Consider the following 21814-nt stretch of genomic DNA (forward strand, 5'->3'; position numbering starts at 1 on the left):
GTGGGGGAGGAGAGGGGATGGACAGGGGAGAGCTGGAGCGGTGATAGTGTGGGGTGGAATAGGAAGAGAGGGAGATGAAGAAAAATGTAGCCCTGTTCTCCTCAACTCGGGTGTTTTCCATTTCATCTGTGTGAGAGGGTCTGAGAGTGATTCATTTACTGTTGCAATGAACTGTTTCAAGAAGGATGTTGTGTGTGTGTGTGTGTGTGTGTGTGTGTGTGTGTGTGTGTGTGTGTGTGTGTGTGTGTGTGTGTGTGTGTGTGTGTGTAAGGGTGAGGGTTAAGTGACTTACAGCTGTCCTCCTCCTCAGTGATAGCACTGACAACATAACAGGCATACACGAAGCCCAGGAGCTGTGAACACACAAGCAAACAAGAGAGGTTAGTCTCCGCAGAACTGGCAATGTGCAATTAATAAACAGCTGTGTGTTTGCTTTGATTGACAAAATGATAATACAGAACATCTGGAAAAGAGCGAGTTTTGTGGGGATGCAGCCTCAATTTTGAGAGATGGTGGCTGTGTGTCCTCAGGACACTGTGCAAAGAACAACACTTGAGCTGAACTGATTCATTGATTATTATTTGATTGATTTGATTAACTGCAATTTAATGTAATAATCAAGTACTTGTTTCAACCATATAACAAGGCTGGCTATCGAGTAAAAAACGTCAAACAATTTACAGCTTTACAGTTCCAGTATTTTAAATGTGAAGATTTGCTTTTCTCTGTTTTATAACATTGTGAAGTGAATATGTTTAGGTTTTGGACTGTTAGTCAGATAAAACAAGCAACATAAAGACATCACCTTGGGTTCTGGAAATTTCTTTCACTATTTTCAGATGTTTTAGAGACTAATGGTTTAGTCTGTATCATCAAAAAAAGAATCAACATATTAATTAAAAATGAAAACTAGAGACCATCTTGCAATGGGATCACACCAGCCGCGACACTAAATCCAGCCAGGGTCTGACGTGGGGAGGCCAAGGCCCCTTCCCTAATATCTATCGCCCTACTTCCGGCACCCTTGCTCAGACCTCACCCATCCTCTAACTCAGCCATCATTTTGATGTGAACTACACGTCTGTAAAGTTTGATGGCTGCATGTTGCACGGTTGTAACACTGACAAAATCTGGCAGTGTGGTGTTCAAAACTCCACTCTGCTTTACTGTAATATCAGTGTTGGCAGTGCTTACGAGTCGACAGGGCTTCTAGAATTGTATGTACAATACAGTATTAACTGATATGCACAAACACCAGAAAACAACAAAACGAGCGCACAAAGTGACTGTATGCCAATGTACGTGCGGGCAAACAGTGCTGAGAATATCCTGTGGAACTGGCAGATGGCTGTCATCGACTCAGAAACAGACACCAAGACACTCAGAGACAGTCTCTCTCCACCCAGCCTTCCATCCATCGTTTGGCACTCTGCCATGCCAATTAAAACAGCGTTGGGCATGCTGCCCTCTTCGCACACTGGGTACACAAACACAAAACCCAAGGGGGGACCGACTGTCTGGTGGTGGCTATTTATATAACATTCATTCAACCTATAACTTAACTTGGCCTGTGTAATTACAAGAGAAACAAAGATGGCATGTAGTTTGCAGGTCTTTCATCTCTACCATTTGGGTTTTGTTCCTGTTTTTCATGTGAACAATATATTTGGCCTTTATTAAAGCTCATCCAGATGTAGATTAAATGTTTTATTGATGAATGAAATGCAGGCGTAGTGTCTAGTAAAAAGGGGAATAGGTCCGTCTCTGTATGGGGTGGATAAGATACACAACTCTTTTCTCTGATTCTCTCTCACTCTCTAGTAATTGCTGGTCTCACCCCATCCATTACAGTGGCGGTGAAATGGAGGTGAATTAGCATATGTATAAAGCCAGTGTCAAACACAAGATGGCGTTAACAGCAGAGGGCACACCATGTTTCAGACTGCATTATGTCTGTGTGTTTGTCCTGTAAAAGTGTTGCGCCAACTGTATGCTCGTATGAGTTAATATCTATGCATGAGTGCACATTTGTTTAATTTTCATAAAGGGCTCTGATCTCTGATGTGGTCTGGGATTGAGTCAAACAAAGCAAATCCAATATGTCACAGCAGAGGAGGCTTGAGACTGAGAGAAGTGCAGCGTGTTTGTGTAGCCTACAGATGGGTGACAAATTAAAAGAAAAACCAACATGCATGCTAGGTAATTAGGACTACAGTTGAAAATTAGCCGACTGGTTAACACTGGCGCATTTACAGAAATGTTGATTAATGTGCATTGTCCTAATAAACATTAAACATTTGCAATCTTAAACATTAAGACTATATCCACACTACTACGTCTTCATTTTAAACTCGTTAAAAAACTAAAACTAAAAGAATCTCCGTTGGACGTTGGAATTGTCGCAAATCAATCAAATAATCGCTTGCACATGTCGGCAGTAGCATTATAAAATTCTGAATTTCCATGCACAACAGCTTATAGCATCGACAACAAAGTCAGAAAGGGCTGTAATTCATTATCCCTGTTTAATCAACCACCAGAAGTCAAGGCTGATGTTATTTGTTTTCTTCCGGAAAAAGGGTCACACGATAGTGGCATGACGAATCAGGGAAGGACACGTTGTGACTGATAAACACCCAATCAGGGAGCAAACGTGGGAGTCTGCGTCAACGTTTCCAAAGGTCTCTGTTTCTGCCCGTTCAGACTACTACATAACCCTGACGTTTCCAAACGAAAACGGGGTCAGCAGCGTTTCCAAACGTCTGGGGCTCTGAAACGCCTGAGTAGTGTGGACGCAAGGCATAAATGTAGCAAAAGATATACGTTTTAAAATGATAACGTAGTAGTGTAGATATAGCCTTAGTGTATTAGTAAGGTGTTTGGCTACCACGAGCTGCCAGAACAGCTTCAATGTGCCTAATCAAGTCTCTGGAACTGAACTTCCGGTTATGGCAGCGCGGTGGGCAGACGTGGATTCTTGTGCTCTGTTGCTAATCCTAAAACAAATACTACTTAAATAATCCCAATTGGAGCAAAAACATCACAGCTTGAAACAATAGTCTTAATACAAGTCTCTGGAATTGTCTACCGGATGGACGAACACCATTATTCCAAAAGATATTCAATTGGTGGTTGCAGTGGCGAACACTGTATTAGGCCATGTTCAGACCAATAAAAACAACACTGAAAAAAGACACAGCCCTCTCATTCATTTCAATGAGACCACTGTGTTGATGCAGCAGGGAGTGCACATGAAGAGGAGTCCAGGACAATAAACATAGGATCGTCAAAAAAAGATGAACCCATCTTAATTTTTGCTGTGACAAAATGTGCAACGTGTCATATGGCAACACACTATGGTGCATGGGTCACAGCATGGGGTTTTGTTTTGATAAGACAAACTAGTCAAAAGTGAAAGGGAATTTCCTGGGATATGTCTACTGTAATGTTGCAAATCCCATTTTGCAAACTTACTACAGCTATAAGCCTCACTGCACACTCATAAATAGCAGTTGTGAGTTGACAAACCCAACACACCAGAAATTTCATGCAATACATTTAATCAGTGAATGCTAAACATGGGAGTGAGCCTGTCACTGCTCAGTAAGGTGAAATCAGCACAGTTTCTTACTCCTCGACTGATAACTGCTGACAGCAAGGAAGTCTGGACGCTGCATGGAGAATGGACTATAATATATCTGCTCATGTCTGTGTCTTCTAGTTTTCTTTTCTATGGCTACGGTACATTTAGTGTGATGTACAGCGAGGTAATAAGATCAGAAGTGAAGTGAACACTCGGTGCGGCTTTTTGCTGGAGGCATTGCTGTCCTTAGCCAATATAGGTCACTGTCCTAAATAACAAGTGACAATTCCACTTACAAATCCCTGCATATTAAATAATCACGCCCCCTCCCCCCTTCTTCGTCTTTGACTTCCCACTGTCATTTTGGGAGTTCAGGGATCATTTTAGAGATTGATGTCAAATTAATTAAGCTCATAAAGCCCCCGCATGTCCTCTGAGGCTCGATGTCTGACTGGCTGTGAGGACGTGCCAAACTAAAGCCAACTCATTTAGCTGCCAATCATTGTTTTGTGTTTTCTCCTTGCACTCTGCACTGTTAGCTTTAAAGGAACACGCCGACTTATTGGGAATTTAGCTTATTCACCGTAACCCCCAGAGTTAGACAAGTTGATACATACCCTTCTCATCTCCGTGCGTGCTGTAACGCTGTCTGACGGCTCCAGCGGCATCAGGCCAGCACAGAACATGCAGGTGAATGGTTCCAGTAATCCTACTGCTCCGAATAAGTGACAAAATAACGCCAACGTGTTCCTATTTACATGTTGTGATTTATAGAGTCACAGCGTGTACAAAAAACAAGGTAACATGAGACACAGCAGTCTTCTAACTGTAAACAAACCGGGAACTATATTCTCAGGCGGAAGAATGTAGTACTTGGGCGGAGTGATATGCTCGCAGCAAGCCTGTCTGAGAATATAGTTCCAGGTTTGTTTACTGTCAGAAGACGGCTGTGTCTCATGTTACGTTGTTTTTTGTACACGCTGTGACTATACAAATCACAACATGTAAATAGGAACATGTTGGCGTTATTTTGTCACTTTTGTCACAATTCAGAGCAGTAGGCTAGTTGGAACCAGTTACCTGCAGGATCTGTGCTGGGCTAAGCTAATGCTGGAGCCGTCAGACAGCGTTACAGCACGCACAGAGATGAGAAGGGTATGTATCGACTTGTCTTACTCTGGGGGTTACGGTGAATAAGCTAAATTCCCAATAAGTCGGCGTGTTCTTTTAAGTTAGTCACTTTTTGAATACAGGTCTCCATCCACATCACTGTCACTCTACAATCTGCAAATCTGTTATCTTCTCTCTCCACACCTCTCTCTGTGTCCTTGTTTTATTGTTGCTCTAACAGTAAGTGGCAACATCCTCTCTGTCTCCTCTGCAGGATTTTTGAGCACTGAACAGTTATCTGGAAAACTGACAGAAGGAAGCAAGAAGGCAGAAAACCGTGCATGAAAAGTGCAGCGCTAGATATGGATAAACATCAAAAGCAAAGTTGTCCTCCAGTGGGCATTCATTTACTATTTACTATGTTGCAGAGGAAACTAAAGGAGGTATTTGTGATAGTTCAGCATTATCTGTTTTTCCTCTCTCAGATAATGAGGGCCAAAAGAAGTTCAAGGCTCAAAAATGCATGGGTCTGTGCGTGAAAGGAAGGCCAGCTGCTGAGCTAGAAAGGAGGGTTACTTGTATTTGCATAGGCTAATGAAGGTCAGGTGTATAGTGAATGTGCCAGTACAGAAAGACACATGACCACCTTTGACCACGCACACACTCACTTATAAACATCAGTCTACCAGACATGAATCGGTTTCATGATTAGAAACTTGAAGTCTTCTCAGTTACAATTACAACAAATCAGTGTTACCGTCAACTACTACTGCTGAGTCCTGCTCACTGAAAAGGTCTAAAAAAAACTACATCCTATAGGCCTTTTCAATCTTTCCATTTAAAATTGTATCTGTGAAGTCTTGAATGATAACTTGATTCATTGATAGCTCAGAAAATGTATCAACAATTTTGGTAATGGATTGATTGTCTAAGTCAATTATCGAGCATCAAGACTACGAGTCTACAGCCATGCATGTTTACCATCTTAGTTAGCTTGTTGGACAAATTCAAATTTGACCTGATGATTGCGCTAGATGAAATGCTTGAAACCACAAAATCAACCTTGTGGTGGCACTAGTCAGAGGATCAGCAAAGAAATCATCTGGGATTCGTGACTGTATAAAAAAAAATATGTGCCAATTCATCTGGTAGATGTTGTGATATTTCACAAGATAAGTGAACATTTTTACTTGCTTGTAGCGTTAAAAGTCAGAGGATCAAAATAGTCAGTAGGATTCATCCACCGAGGACCAGAAGTATCTGTACAAAATTTCATGGCAATCCATTTTACACTTATAGATATTTCCGTCTGGACCAAAGTGGTGGACTGAAAAAGCTATCATGGTCAAAAAAAAAAAAAAAAAAAGCAATTGGGCTCTGGAGAATTTTGATGGCCATTTTTTTCAGTTTTTTCAGAAATCTTACTAGCAATGAATTGAAAAAACAATTAACAAATTAATCAATAATGACAATAATTGTTGGTTTCAGCCCTATATCTGTCCGTTTTCTGAGTTTATATACATTTAGAGATGCCCTGTGGAAAAGAGTCCAGGCCTGTGCACGTGTGTGCAGTGACGGATATCCGAGTCGATCTACAAGCTAATTAACACACTATTGATTGTGGCTCAGTGTCAGGAGAAAATTTACCTGGTGCACCATAATGAAAGGAATTCATAGGTAAAATGGGAGGGAGGAGGAGGGGCAGAAAGAGAGAGGAAGAGAGTGGTGGTGCAGATGTCTTGTGGGTTAATTACACAGGACTTTCTGCCTGACACTAAGGCGCAGGTTTCTCTGCAGAAAATTAGATGTGTGCGTTTGTGTGTGGGCAGCTGCATGTTTAATGACAAAACATGATGAGATAGGGGCTGCAGAGACCACATCCACCTGTTCTTTTCTACCAGCCCCTTCACACACACACACACACACACACACACACACACACACACACACACACACACACACACACACACACACACACACACACACACACACACACACACACACACACACACACACACACACACACACACACACACACACACACACACTTTACAGGGCCACATGGGGTTGTTAAGTGTCTGCTGATTTGCATCTTCCGCGTCAAATAACAGCATGGTGATGTCAAAAAAACAACACACAGACACAAGAGGCTACCCACGCAGACATAAAAACTGTATGGAGAAAGAAAACACAGCTTGTTTGTCACTTGCAGCCCCATACAGAAGATTTTAGATAAGGTCTGACTTTGTGAAGAGGGAAAAAAATGGGGCTCTCTGGACCAAGAAACAAATGGACAGACGGCAAATCAGGCAGGTAAATAAAACAAGTACACACTCAACAAGCAAAAAGAAAAGCAAACATGCTGCGAGAGAAGGTTTACTTCTTCAATGTTGCTTGCTTTTCACTTTTTAAGTTCATTTCAACTCTTTTTCTTGCCTACTCTCAGAAGTTTAAAAAGACCAAATATTAGAATAAAATTATTCTGAGGAAAATCCATTTCCCTGCAAAGCAGATTAACAATTAAAGATCTTGGCGGAGACAGCCTTTGAAGTATAATGGCGGGCAGTCAAGTTTTTACGATGTACTGCGGGTAGCCCGACACAATATTCAGTAACCCGCTGGAGACTAATTCTCTCCTCTGGTCTTTAGGTCTTTCCCTTCTCCCTGGTTTTGGCAGCAGCCAGCAGACCAACTAACTGCTCACTACTGCATCATCAGTCTTTTAATCCTAGGATCTTTATAATCCTTTGAAGCAGATGCTGTAAAACTTGCAGAGCAGTTACAATGCATATGTCAGCGCTAACATATTGCAGAGGTGCTTATTACTATTATTATAGTAGACAATGCATGGCCATTTCCTGATTCTGGACAAATTACTGCACTTTAAATAGAAACACATCAAAGATCCCTTCAGTTGGCTCCCCATGCAGCATACACTCACAAAAAAAATAACATATTCACCACAGTGGTGATAGTTGGAGAGTTTGAAAACACAACATGGACTAATGGACTTATCAAAGCGAGCCCTAACCTTTTAGATGAGTGAGGGGGTGGGCTGAGTGAACCTGAACAGCAACAAAACACACACTGGACCCTATCGGCAAGCCCAGCCCCGAGCCGTAATCACAAGGTCTGCCCAGGCCTGCTGAGAGGGCCCCTCTAATTAAATAAGGGCCCTTATTCGTCCCCCACACTACCCTAAAAAAACTCACTTTAACGCACTTTAACATTGACATTGCAGGCTCCAGAGAAAACGAGAGAATGAGCAAAACTGACGTTGAGTGAGCAACGCAGGGAGAGAGAGAAGCATTGTCATTTTTGTGACTGAAGTGGTTGGGAGTTTGATTGAGATGAAGGTCAAACAGTGTGAGATCTGGGCAGGAAAAGGAGACAGGAAGACATGAAGAAAAATAGATGAAATAGGAGGAAATGAGTAATGGAGCAAGAGAATGACGCAGGCTGCCGTTCCACCCATTATCAACTTCCACACAATCCTCCCAATGCATGTTCCCAGGGAATCGAGGCAACAGAAGAAAGCATTGACTGTGGCGGAAATAACCTACGCTAAATAATACCATATCTGTGTGTGTGTGTGTGTGTGTGTGTGTGTGTGTGTGTGTGTGTGTGTGTGTGTGTGTGTGTGTGTGTGTGTGTGTGTGTGTGTGTTTTACGAGACGCTCAGCAGCTCTGACAACCCCTTGCCATCTCACACTACTCCATTTAGTGTGTAAGAGTTATGTCTACAGTTATAAACTGAACATCACATCTTGCACAATTTCTCTTCTTCTTTTTCTCACTCATACCTTTCTTCCTAACTACACTTCATCTCACCGGAGATGTTTTCTCAGACTCAACTGTTTTATTTAAGATCTAAGGCAGCGCACAGGAGCAGAAAAGGAAAGGATCGTGGGAGGATCGAGAGAGGTGGGAGTGTGGATTTTCTGCTGACTAAACCGACAGGGAAATCAGTCATTATTACGACAGTAAAAGAAAGCCAAAGCCGTTCAATAACAATATGTACTGTAGGATGGATGCTGGAGTTGGGCTTCAGTGAATGCAACAAAGAATATATGGCAGAAATGAAGCAACATATCCCCCCAGTGATGAATCAATGAATAATATATTATCCCAGTTTGGATTGACTCCACTTCAAGCTCATCCTTTAAGCCTCTAAAGTTACTTTTTGACTGAATGTAGCCTGTAGCGGCAATAAGCAACAACACAGGGCTGACTTTACCAAAGCTTCACTTCTGAACGGCTTCCTTCTAGCTCATGATAAATCTGAGCAGAGAGATGACAGTGATGCCTCAATTTTTGGCCAGTGGATCCACATTTTTCATCCTAATGAAACATGCTCCTTGGAGCCCAAACTAAATATTTAATGGCGTCTCACGGCAACCTTGAAACCCCTATAGCAAAGACAAAAGGGACACCCCACTTTCTTCCTATTCTTTTCATTTACTCCTTCAACACTATACAGTATTTCTGTCTGGCCCTTTGTTCCAACGGAGAGGAAAAAGGACAAAACAAAACAAGAGTGTACATCTAAAAGGACTATTTTCCTAAGCATTGCTCCGCTTTTAGCCTGAGAAGAAGCGAGGGTACAAGGAAAATGGTGCCATTTGTGACACTGGGATTTCAGTAGCAATTTCCCTGCTCCTCTCGGGAGCTGTTCCCACGGAGAGGGTGTTGTATGCTTGGTTGGACAATACCATGTAAAAATGCAGGCAAAAAAAGTGTTGCCAGCTCCTATGGAGGAGTAAAAGTCCACATGAGGCGAGGAACATACCAATTCACTGCCTATAGTGCAGGGGCTTACGAGGTTCAGTGAGAGAGTTGGGGCTATAAAGTGAGGTCAGCCATTTTATTACCTTCCTCCATGGGGTTGATGGGATGAATGGTACAATCCAGTGATTCTCAACACTAGGTCCCTCTGCTAGTTTTCTAATCTACCATGTAGTTAACTGCATTCGCTGTGCTCTCCCAAGTGTAAGATTCAAGATTAAAATGGTAAGAATGAAAACCAGGTTGATGAAGCTGCTGTGTGTAAGCTCTCTCCTTCTCCCGGTCATCCGCTGCCACCATTAAATCCACTCCAAATGTATTTAAGCGACGAGTGTGAAAAATAGGCGTGGATGTGTTTATGTACATTGCAATGGAGTCTAAGTGTGTGTAAGTGAATGTTACTGTGAGAAAATGTGTGCAATGTGCATGTCTGAACCCAAGTACCTGCTGTGCTGGCAACTAAGAAGGTCCTGGCCCCCATCCAATATTAGGTTTAGTCAGTCATACATAAGTGTGTGCAAATGTGTATGCTGGCAGGATGTGTGTTTCGGGTCTATTCATACAGTGCAAAGAGGACAATAACAGTCCTTCCAGTGTTTGAGTAACCTGTTAGCAGCTGGCAGGTCTGAGTCTCAGCCAGACAAAACAACAGATACATTTTTCATTCAGTGACTGGGGCAGAGGAAGGGAGGCTGTGATAGACAAAATAACAGACCGCTATGGAAGATTATTGAGAAAAGTGCTTGAAGGGAAAACAAAAACATCACCTTCCTTTCTATCATGTTCACCTTTCACGTACATGAATCTTACGGTGAGTGAGGCCGCTGCTGGTGTTAAGTAATATGAGAAGTTCCTGTGACATGACATGTTCCTGCGTGTGAATATGTCAGTGCTAGAGTCATATGTACATTGCCATCTTGTACTTACAGCAACGAGAATCTGTGTGCCGCTGTGCACAACCTCAATATACTGGTAGTCCATGAGGCAGCCCATGACAGTGATGTAGGAGTGGCTCTCTGTTGTGCGGACTCCTGGAGCCTCCGGCATCTCTCTCCTCACACAGCCCGGCCCGTGTTCGCTCCACCAAGAGTGATGGGCGGAGATGTTAAATGTCAGCAGGTCACTGTCCTGAAATATGAGGAAAGAAAACTTTTTTTCATTACTTATGATGTACATTCATTCTTTATAAGAAAAGCAAGGCTGGATCACTGGTGATCTTGTACAGAAGGCAGGGGGCTCATCATATATAATCACATAAATGCTAACATCAGCATACTAACGTGCTCTCAAAGACAACGCTAACTGATGCTAAGCAGGTATAACGTTTACTGAGGCTAGTGGGAAAGTCAAAGTCCATCCAATAGTTTAACTTAAACATTTCACTCAACCTCAGGGTGGCGCTAGAGGAAAAATCAGGAGATTAAAGTCATTAGGGTTTTATTTCTTTTGGGAGCATGAATGTCTGCTCAGAATTTCATGGCAATCCAATCAATAGTTGTGGTGGACGGAGCGATTTACTATCCCTAGATAACACGCTGCTAGCATGGCTAAAAACACATTTATTTATGTACTATGAGCTGTCTAGCCATGTAGATAGTTTTGGTTTTGATTTTCTTTTCCCAGCGTCCTTAAAAGAACACGCCGACTTATTGGGAATTTAGCTTATTCACCGTAACCCCCAGAGTTAGACAAGTTGATACATACCCTTCTCATCTCTGTGCGTGCTGTAACGCTGTCTGATGGCTCCAGCGGCATCAGGCCAGCACAGAACATGCAGGTAATGATTCCAGTAATCCTACTGCTCCGAATAAGTGACAAAATAACGCCAACATGTTCCTATTTACATGTTGTGATTTATAGAGTCAGAGCGTGTACAAAAAACAACGTAACATGAGACACAGCCGTCTTCTAACTGTAAACAAACCGGGAACTATATTCTCAGGCGGAAGAATATAGTACTTGGGAGTGATATGCTCGCAGCAAGCCTGTCTGAGAATATAGTTCCCGGTTTGTTTACCTTTAGAAGATGGCGGTGTCTCATGTTACGTTGTTCTTTGTACACGCTGTGACTATACAAATCACAACATGTAAATAGAAACATGTTGCCGTTATTTTGTCACTTTTGTCACAATTCAGAGCAGTAGGCTAGTTGGAACCAGTTACCTGCAGGATCTGTGCTAGGCTAAGCTAATGCTGGAACCGTCAGACAGCGTTACAGCACGCACAGAGATGAGAAGGGTATGTATCGACTTGTCTTACTCTGGGGGTTACGGTGAATAAGCTAAATTCCCAATAAGTCGGCTTGTTCCTTTAAGACTCCTTCTGTCACATCATTAAATTGAGGTGAATGGCATTCTGTTTGTGGTGCTTAAAGTTTTGGAAAATTATAATTAATTCCAAACAGCAACATGTTTTTCCAGAAACAATGTGTCTGTTTCTTTGGATAATTCACAGATGTCACAGTCAACAGTTTTATCTGGAGTTACTTAGTAGTGATTAAATAATCCCTCTGCAAACTGTTGACAGTGTGTTTTGTGGTTTATCCACAGAAACAGGGACATTGTTTCAGGAAAGAGATGTTGCTGTTGAAAATAGTTTTTCAGCGCTGTGAGCACTACAAATGAAACTATATTCACCTCCACTGTATGAAGGAAGAACTCTGAGACTGAGAACTAGGGCAAATAAAACAGAAATATCTAAAGATACCACCAGAGGTAGTTGAGAATATAAGAGATTTTTTCTTTCATAATTCGGGTGAACCAACTTTTTAATAGCTCTAACCGAAGAATGACAACACATATGACATGTCTAAAGCATATGAGACACAGGTTATGAGTAAGTGAACCGTAGTCAGTCTGAGCAAATAGACTTTTCAGAGAAAAGTTACACAACTTTTTAAACTGTACCACATCAGTGCCACAACTTTTAGATCAAGCATTTGATACATGTAGCTCTTGTACACCCTGGTGATGTACAATTTGAACACAGCCGTATGAGCCCACATGTACAGACGCACAGATGCTCACACCAATCAATACCCCAATACAGCAATCTAACCCTGCATCTGCCCCTCAGTGACAAGACATGCATTATTAACAGAGCCAAGCGCTGTCAGGAAACCTCTCTGATTCCTATCAACCCCCACTCCCACTCACATGTACACATTCGTATCACTGGTATCAACAACTGTCAACAACAGATCTGTGCAGTCAGTGTGAATGGCTAGGGCTGGGAACCGAATTTGACACCTTTTAGGCCAAATTTCAATACCTAAGGAGCAAATCTCATCAGCGTCAGTGAGCCAATAAGCATGCAGCATGCTTCTACCAAGATCTAATAATGCTTGTGATTGGCTGTCTAACATTACATGTCATAGAGACACGAAAGAAAAACTTTTTGTTACACATAAAGAGATGGGGCTCACATAGTAGGAGCTGAAAAATAAATAAAAAAAGAGTTGTGCTGTATGTCGTAAGCATGTTGTTGTAATGTTTCTTTTTGTAAATTTTTTTATAAAATTATGCTACTGTATATTATCCCTCTCTTTCTTCATGTTAATTACTCATCATCACCCTCTCTATTTTTCTTCTCTGTCATTCTGCCATTCTCTCACACAGTCACAAAAACAATGGCAGCTGAAGGTCAATAGGTAGGATTGTGAAGTCTAATGACTTGACAGATGCCATTGATTGGGCCTGCAAGCTAGAGAAACCACATATATCCAAGTTGTAGCCGCACTCACAACTGCAGTACGTCAGAAGTCGATATTCAGTCTTTTGGGAACTTACTGTCAGGAGCGTTTTGTTATGCTTCCATGCACCCCAAAGCACAAATCAATTCCCCCATATTATAGAGTCAAGGTTAGTCTACTGATACTGCTCAAACTATTTTCTCAAACAAAAGTCTATACATATTTGGAGACTATCCTATTACTGGAACCACTAGAGACATGAGGCCTTCTATAAAGCTAAACATCAAATGATTAGAATCTTATTTCTCATGATTTATTGTTCCTGAAATATAGAGAAGAGAGTTTATGTTTGTGTGATAACTTTGAGGAGCTGTGTGTGTGTGTGTGTGTGTGTGTGTGTGTGTGTGTGTGTGTGTGTGTGTGTGTGTGTGTGTGCGTGTGTGTGTGGACATAGACATAGCTTCACATCTCATAGACATATGTTTCTGTATAAAACTATAAAACTGCAGTTTGGTCACGGCTCATGAATGCTACATGTTGACACAAGACAAAACAGATGAATCTGTTACACTGAGCTGTCCTTCAAATCCCTACATTATGCTCACAAACAAAATGAACATAATTACATGTTATTGATATGACCTGTATTGTGCGATCAGCTATATTGACAATCAATATGAATGATCATAGCAATCAAAGCAGTGTAGGCACCTGTAATAATCCACACTAAGACTTGTGATTCACTCACTCTGGAGCAGCACTGGGGTTTGATAGCATTTTACCAAATCAAATTGATTGTGAATCCTTTCTTATACCTAATCAGATGAATTTGGTTTTAGCTTTAAACAAGTATGGGTAACAGAAGCTATAACAAGACAGAGTCTACAGCCATGCTAGTTGAGATTATTTTAAATTTGGAGTGGTGGAATCGACCGACTGACTGACTGACAGACAGACAGATCGACACAGCTAGCTTGGCTAAGCCCTGAACAGATAAAAATCAATTCCTGCCAGACATATGTTTGCTATTTAGATAAGCGACTTCCTATTTTGTATATGATTCTTTGCTGATATTAAAAGACAGAAGAGACAATTATTTTAAAATAGATTTGTTAGAATCAAAGCTTAACATATTGGGTATTTTATTTATTTATTGGAAAACATGTTTGAGTGTAAAAGAAGGCTTTTTCAAATGTCCAAAGTCTCTGTGTATGCGGTCAGTGTGTGCAGAGTGAGAGAGAAAATGGATAAAAAGAGAAGCGGTGAATGGCTGTTTAAAACAGAGGTGTGTGTAGAGTAGCAGGGGTCTGTCTGTCAGTCTGTTTTGCACCATGGGGGAGGGGATAAGGGATCAATAGGAGGTGACGAAGCATGTGGCATATGACTCTGACAACCTGCCCCCTCCCTTTCGAGGGCCTTGTCACCCATACACACACCAATCACACGCACACACACACACACACACACACACACACACACACACACACACACACACACACACACACACACACACACACACACACACACACACACACACACACACACACACACACACACACACACACACACACACACACACACACACACACACACACACACACACCCTCCAGAACAGTCCCGTCAACATCGGTCAAGGCTAGCCGAACAGAATTAGCTGACTCGGTTTTATGATAGAATATGTTGGGGACCTCAGAAAGCTGCGTGCCAAGTTTGGTAGTGCATGTGTGTGCTCCATTAGCCAGCTCTCCTCCTGGCCACCATATGCAGAGTTGGGAGCCCAGGTTGGCTCCATCTGTCGGGTTAATGCCCAGCCTCAGCCCCAAGCAGCTGGCCCCTACAAGCCTCATTATTCTAGCAGGAAGCATGCAGGAGAACACAAACACGAACACGAACACAAACACACACACGAACACACACACGAACACACACACACACACACACACACACACACACACAAAGTGAGAGACAGACACACTTGATGGAGCCATGGTCTATCACACAATGACAAAGTCGGCAGAGCTTGGGAAGGTGTTTCTGAAATTCATTTTGGCTGTGTGAACTGGTGTGAGATGAATGTTGCCTACATTAATTCATTATTCTCAATGGTCAGGCGGGCAACTGGGCAGAACACCCATCAATAGCTAGGAGAGGAGAGGAGAGGAGAGGAAAGGATACTAAAATGAAAAAGGTAGAAAATATGAATAATAAATTAAAAAATATCAAAAGGAGCAGTGCGCGGAGTGGAAAAACGGGAAAAGACAAGATGTCATGAGGAGGGAGGGTGGCTACATTGACAGGTTGAGAGGTGAAAACCCAAACACTTCTCTTTGTCTGGATAAATATGCATCTAATCTGCACTCAGGAACCACAGGGCAGCCCCATAGATTTAAAAGATTAGATCCAGACCTATTAAACTGTGTGCTTCCACTTGAAACTCAACAGGGAGGTGACTGTCCCGCTGTCAGCATAGATACACCACACACACAATTCAAAGGAACACAGACATTCTTCAAGGCCAAATTATACATCTCTGTGGAGCAGTTGAGGGTGTGTATAGCGCAGATTCCTAAAGCTTAGGGAGTGATTTATCATATGCATCATACTTAATTAGAGCTAAAATATATGTTCAGTGCTTATAAAGCTCAGGAATACTTCAATAATGCTTTAACATTTCACAACAAAGAAAAAGTCTTATTGGATCCGTTATACTAGGTGTAAAAAAAACAACATTAGCACAAAGTCAGAAATAAAGCTGAATAATTTTCAGGAGAAGAAACAAACTCAGATGTGAGGCTTTTTCCAGGCATGTTTAATAATTTAGGAGTGGTAATAGACTAATCTGCTGGCTGATTTAGGTTTTGTGCGCTCTAGCACTGCCGCCATTACTGTGGTGGCGATGCCGAACTGACTGACAGTGAAAGCAGAGATGTTTGGGACGATCACTGTCAGCACTGCAGTCGCTCCCATTGAAAGATAAAAGGTAACCTGTGTGGATGTAGAAGTTACCCACTCCAGTAATGGCAGCTAGTTTACCCAGATACGATATATACGTCTTTAATTTTTTATCAGAATAAAGCCAATCAGAAGTATTTTCTGCGACCACGGTATATAAATGTACGTAAGGTATGACGAAGTTCTCAACGCGTCTAAAAAAAAATTATGGCTGAGTCCTACGGCAGGGCAGGGTTCAAATCCGACCTGCTGCCCTTTGCTGCGTGTCATCCCCTCTCTCTCCTCCTTTCAAATCCATCCACTTTGAAATAAAGGGAAAAGCCCCCAAAAAATTATCTTTAAAAAGAACAAACAAAAAAAACACTATAATGCAGGTGGCGCAACTCTTGAACACAGGAATATAAATCAGGGTTAACTCCTCCGCCAGCCTGCAACCGTGACCTCAGGAAGAAAGGAACGTTCATCACAGTACAGACAAAGCCACCCGACTTGGCTGACAGATTTGGAGAAAACAGCAGACAGAAATTTAAAAGGCTCACCTTGGACAGGCCGCCTACGTCCAGGTAGTAACAGATGATGAAGACGTTCCAGGCCACCCACAGAGCGACCCATACTGTGTACTGGAGGGCAAAGAAACAGACAGATTAGCTCCATGGAAACTAGATGAACTGAACAGAGCAGGATGTGACCGATACTGAATTAAAAAGCAGGTTGAATGAATGAGCTCCTAAACAAAGTCAAGTCAGTAACACACACACGTTTTTTTTTTTTTTTTTTTTTTTTTTTTTTTTTTATATAAAGGTGCCAGTGAGTTCAGCAAGTTTATTCGAACCCTGTGTGAAGTTCACGACTTCAACCATTTATAAAATTGTACAGTCAGGCAGCAAACTGTTGACAGACACGGAGTGGTATTCACAGACACAGAGAGAGAGAGAGTCATCATTGTGAAGGTTGTAAAATCCTCTGACTCACGGTGAACTGTGTGTTTAAAATGTCAGAGGTGTCAGAGGAAAAGCGGAGGGCAAGAGCAGCACATACATGTTGAATCACGAAACCCCTTAGCTTGCTCTCTGCCATTTTTCACTTGACATGAGCTCTACTTTCCCTCCTTCCTGTCCTCCCTTGAATTCCTATTTCCTCTGTTTTTTCATACTTTCCTGTGTGGCTCTCATTTATCCGTCTACATCTCCCTGGTCTCTCTTTATTTACTCTCTTTTCCTGTCATTAACATCACCATCTGTGCTGCCACTAATGTTGCTCGAAATAGGGTTTTAATGCCTACAATGAACGTTATGGTATAAAATGAAAACTGAAGTGCATAAAAGCACATTTATGAAGCTTCATAGTGGCGTTTTTATAACAAAAGGAGTGAAACAACGGGCATTACATGCTTTGCACTGTGTTTCAAAGAATGACCTTCTGTGTCCAGAAACTCAATGCTGAGTATAAATCTGATGAGCTCCTTAGTCCCCCCTCCAACACACCCACCCCCTTTAATTAGCCCTAATTACCATGGGATTAAAGTGATTTGAGGGTGTCGCACAATGTACGAGAGTGCAGCACACTTTGCAATTATAGAGGAAAGGCGACAACATGTCCAATCAAATGACCAGGCCTGAGGACTGATGCAAAGTAAAGTGACACTGCTTAAAAAAATACCGTGAGGAATAGGATTAGGTGACAGACTGTACAGAGTTTCACGTGAACTTCTACTCAGTTATGTACTCACCACCACAATGTAGCGCGGCCGGTACTGGATGGTGCCAAAAAGGCCGAGGATGACCATGATGATGTGGAAAAAGTTGGCAAGGATTGGGGCCCACTGGTAACCCAGGAAGTCAAAGACCTGTCTTTCTAATGCCAACACCTAGAGGGTGAGATAAAAGAAAAAAAAAAAAAAAAAAAAAGAGAAAAATGTTATCAGGTTGGCAATGTCCGGGAAGCAAACTGCCTCTCTTGCTGCGACAGTGAACTTCTGGGGTTGCCAAAGTAACAGTCCATGAACCAGCCTTAGAAAAAAATGGCAGCCTACAGACATACATTGGCAACTTGGCCATGAACCGCTCATAGTTTATTGAGGACAATATCCATTTACCTCACGGCAATTGGCCAACAATCCTACATTGAGCAAGCAGACATGAACAGCTTGAGTGTTCAGCCTCCGACTGTGGGAGCGCCAGAGGTGAAGACTGGAAGTTTTGTAAGATAAACAATGACAGATTTATCGATTCAACCCCTGCTGAGTTAAAGAGGCGCTCACTATTTCCAACCTTCCTGCCAATGGCCTCCAGGAATGAGAATGCTCTGGGAACTTTACGGGAGGTGAGGGCTTTCCTTAATAATACCACTGCAGTGAGCTTAGGCGCTTATTGAAATATGTGCTTTGCAAACAATGCACATTCACATGTACATGCATAAGCAAAGTTAAACCCTCTACAATGAAAGAGAAATTCCACAGTTTCCCCAATAAAAAGGTTCACCCTCTCCACTACTGCATCAACAGCAGTTTTAGGCCAGTTGCCTTTACATTGATTCATTCATGATGTCCTTTTCTTTTCGGTCTCTATCTCCCTCCCCCTCTACCTGAGCTCTTGGTGTATGCAACAGCAAAAAAAAAAAAAAAAAAAAAAGCATTTTGAAGCTTTAAGACCGTGAGCCCCTATTTGCATCAACTCAATTAGCATACCATTTCGGGGTAAGTATGGGGGGATAGAATTCTATCGCCAATCCAATTCCATTCCCTGTGTGTGTGTGTGTTTGGGTGTCTCAAGCAACGATGTGTTTCACCGTGTCGACATGTCATTCGCTTGAAGATGGATGAGGGAGGGGGAAATCTCATCTCTTCCGCAATGATAGGAACGCATCATCGAACACACACACACACACACACACACACACACACACACACACACACACACACACACACACACACACACACACACACACACACGGACACACACGGACACACACGGACACACACGGACACACGGACACACACACACGGCTGCTTTTCCTAATGTAATGGAAATGTTACCAGCAACTCGATGAGACATTGTGACAGGCAGGGGAGGGAGATGATCAAATACTGAGTGATAATTAAAAATGAACACTCCTTCGCACAGAGGGCGAGGGCAATAACTCCACAGACAGGGTGTGAAGCGACAGAGGTCACAGTGAGTGAACTGCGACCTGCACCAAGTATTATCATACCAAAGTCAAGGAATAGCTCTGAAGATAAAGCCTTCACTCTAAAGGAAGGAGGAGAAAAAAAAAATAAGAGAATGCAGAATGGCTGGGAAACTAAATTGAGATGGATGGAGAGAATATTATGAAAAAAAAAACATGGCACAAAAACAGATAAATGGAGAGATGAGAGAAAATCACAAACGACATATGTTAATGTAGAACGACTGAGCTCCCTCCCTCCTGATAACCTCCCTCTATCCCCTGGATAGAAGGGCTGAGGGAAATGAATAGAGTCAAAAGAGTCATACATCTTCTGGTCAGCTCTGGGTCATGGTCAGAGAGCTCAATAAAACTCATGCAGGAGGACATCAGCAAAGATGAGGTGCAGTTAAATATGTTGGGGGAGCTTAGAGGACTGACCCTTAGGAACTGACATTTGTGAAGTCATTATTCAGCTTTGGCTTTTTAGACGCATGTCTGGACAAATAGAAAATATTTTATGAAGATATACAACATAGGGCCTAATGTTGATGAGATTCAAATCCAATGTCCTGATCCAATCGAATTCAAAGAAGGACAAATATGTGAGAAAGGCAATTTTACATCTGATAAATTATATTAATGAGCAAATCTTTAGCCGATTACAGCAGGTGAACATTATCATTTCGTAAGCAACCATGTGGGACTCCAACACATAAAGACACCTGAAGACCTAAAGCTGCAACAGTTCAATTATATTTTGTATCCACATTCATTTGAGCAAAGGAGAAAAAAAAAGATGAGCAAGAAACAAATTGCTTAACTGACAAAGGAAGCCTAAAGATGCCATTCTGTTTAATTAGAACTGTTTATCCGATGGCTAAATAGCTTCGGAAACCAAGTCCCCTCAAAACTTTCCAATGCCGGAATAGGCGGGGGTGTGTACGAAAATTTCTGTAACTTAGTTAGCTAAAAGTATTACACAACATACTGTATAGTTGACCTCCTCTGTCCATTTGTCAAGTCAAAGTTTGTAAATTTGTAGCTCCCTCCACACAATATCAGAAAAAAGATAGGATGCAGCATATCTCCTCGTGTTGAAGCTTTCAGAATGTCCTCTGGTAATCCTGGTGGGGAACGGCTCTGCAAAATGTGTTAAACAGCTTTTATTCTATTTGGCTGGATAAATGCAAATAGCTTTTGGGTTTTATCTTATTTTTGTCATTGCAATAATGAAAAGCTTTATAGAATAAAGACATTTTAATTTCTGGGGAAGCTGATTTACACATTTTCTTCACCTAATAAGCAAAATAAAATGTAATGAGAAGTATTTACAGTAACTGTAAGTTACTAAGTATCTTTGTCTCCTTCTCTCTTTTTGTCGAACACTACACTGCTCACTAGTATTCTAACATTCACACAAACGCACACTATGCCCTATGCACACATGTATTCTTACATGGACTGCTGACCCAGCCAGGCCAGGGCAATAGTCATGCTAATGAGCATTAAACCTTCATCTATCCAACACACATACTTTAGATCCTTTGAGGTTTATTCATTACACACGGCCACGGATCCTTTCCCTGAAATATTTCCACCAGTCATTGAATTAAAGAACTGTATCGGCATGAGGATACATGTGTGTACAGTATGTATGTGCGCCTGCTCCTCCGAAAGGCTGTAGTAAGCCTATCACGTTCACTGCTAACTCAATAATCCACCAAGATGACAACAATCAATCAAGAATAGAAAGGCCCACACACACACACACACACACACACACACACACACACACACACACACACACACACACACACACACACACACACACACACACACACACACACACACACACACACACACACACACACACACACACACACACACACACACACACACACACACTTCATAGGAAGCGGGTTACTGGAGAGTGGGGTAGAATTTGATCAAAAGATACTAGAACGTTCTTCCAGGAATAGTGAGCCGGCTACACAACGACCCGTAAAAGCCTCCAACCGACCGCCTGCGAGCACAAATGACTCCCTCTAGGGTGACGGAATCTCTTAGTGTGTATTTTGGTTTTGGGTGTGTATATGTGGAGAAGCATATTGCCCACACATACCACCCCTCCCACCATAAATACTAAGCAATTAGGGGGTGGGTATGACAGCAGGATGCAACAAGCCCCTCTCTCACCTCCACTACTGCCAATCCTTTGTTTGCTCCATCCTCTTCTCGCAGTTTTTTTTCATCCCTCTAAACCATGAATTATCCCGTCCTTCAGCCACGTGATACCAGATTACGAACAAGGATCGTAGACCCCCCCCCACTGCGGTTAGATGTTAGCTTGTGTATACAGTTTCTAGAGGTGTGCATAAATGAGCAGACACAAATTTAGGGATAAAGAACACACAAGTGGACACAGCCTTACACTATAATCCCTCCTCTCCTCAAGAGAACATCAAAGCCACAAAACATTTCAGTCATCACCACCTTCTTAACATGCCATGAAGAAGAAGAGAGGG

The 21814-nt window shown here is 42.1% G+C and overlaps 1 protein-coding gene across 1 annotated transcript in view; it reads right to left on the bottom strand.

Annotated features, from left to right (window-relative positions):
• nkain4 (sodium/potassium transporting ATPase interacting 4) overlaps positions 1-21814 on the bottom strand; it is a 48202-nt gene that overhangs the window by 12066 nt on the left and 14322 nt on the right. Inside the window, exons 3-6 of the mRNA XM_028583810.1 lie at positions 17851-17988; positions 16661-16741; positions 10406-10606; positions 293-353 (exon numbers count right to left, since the gene is read on the bottom strand). Of these exons, the coding sequence (XP_028439611.1) occupies positions 293-353; positions 10406-10606; positions 16661-16741; positions 17851-17988 (481 nt within the window). The remainder of the gene's footprint in view (positions 1-292; positions 354-10405; positions 10607-16660; positions 16742-17850; positions 17989-21814) is intronic.

Source organism: Perca flavescens, chromosome 7 (assembly GCF_004354835.1).
Source record: "Perca flavescens isolate YP-PL-M2 chromosome 7, PFLA_1.0, whole genome shotgun sequence".
Lineage (NCBI taxonomy): Eukaryota > Metazoa > Chordata > Actinopteri > Perciformes > Percidae > Perca > Perca flavescens.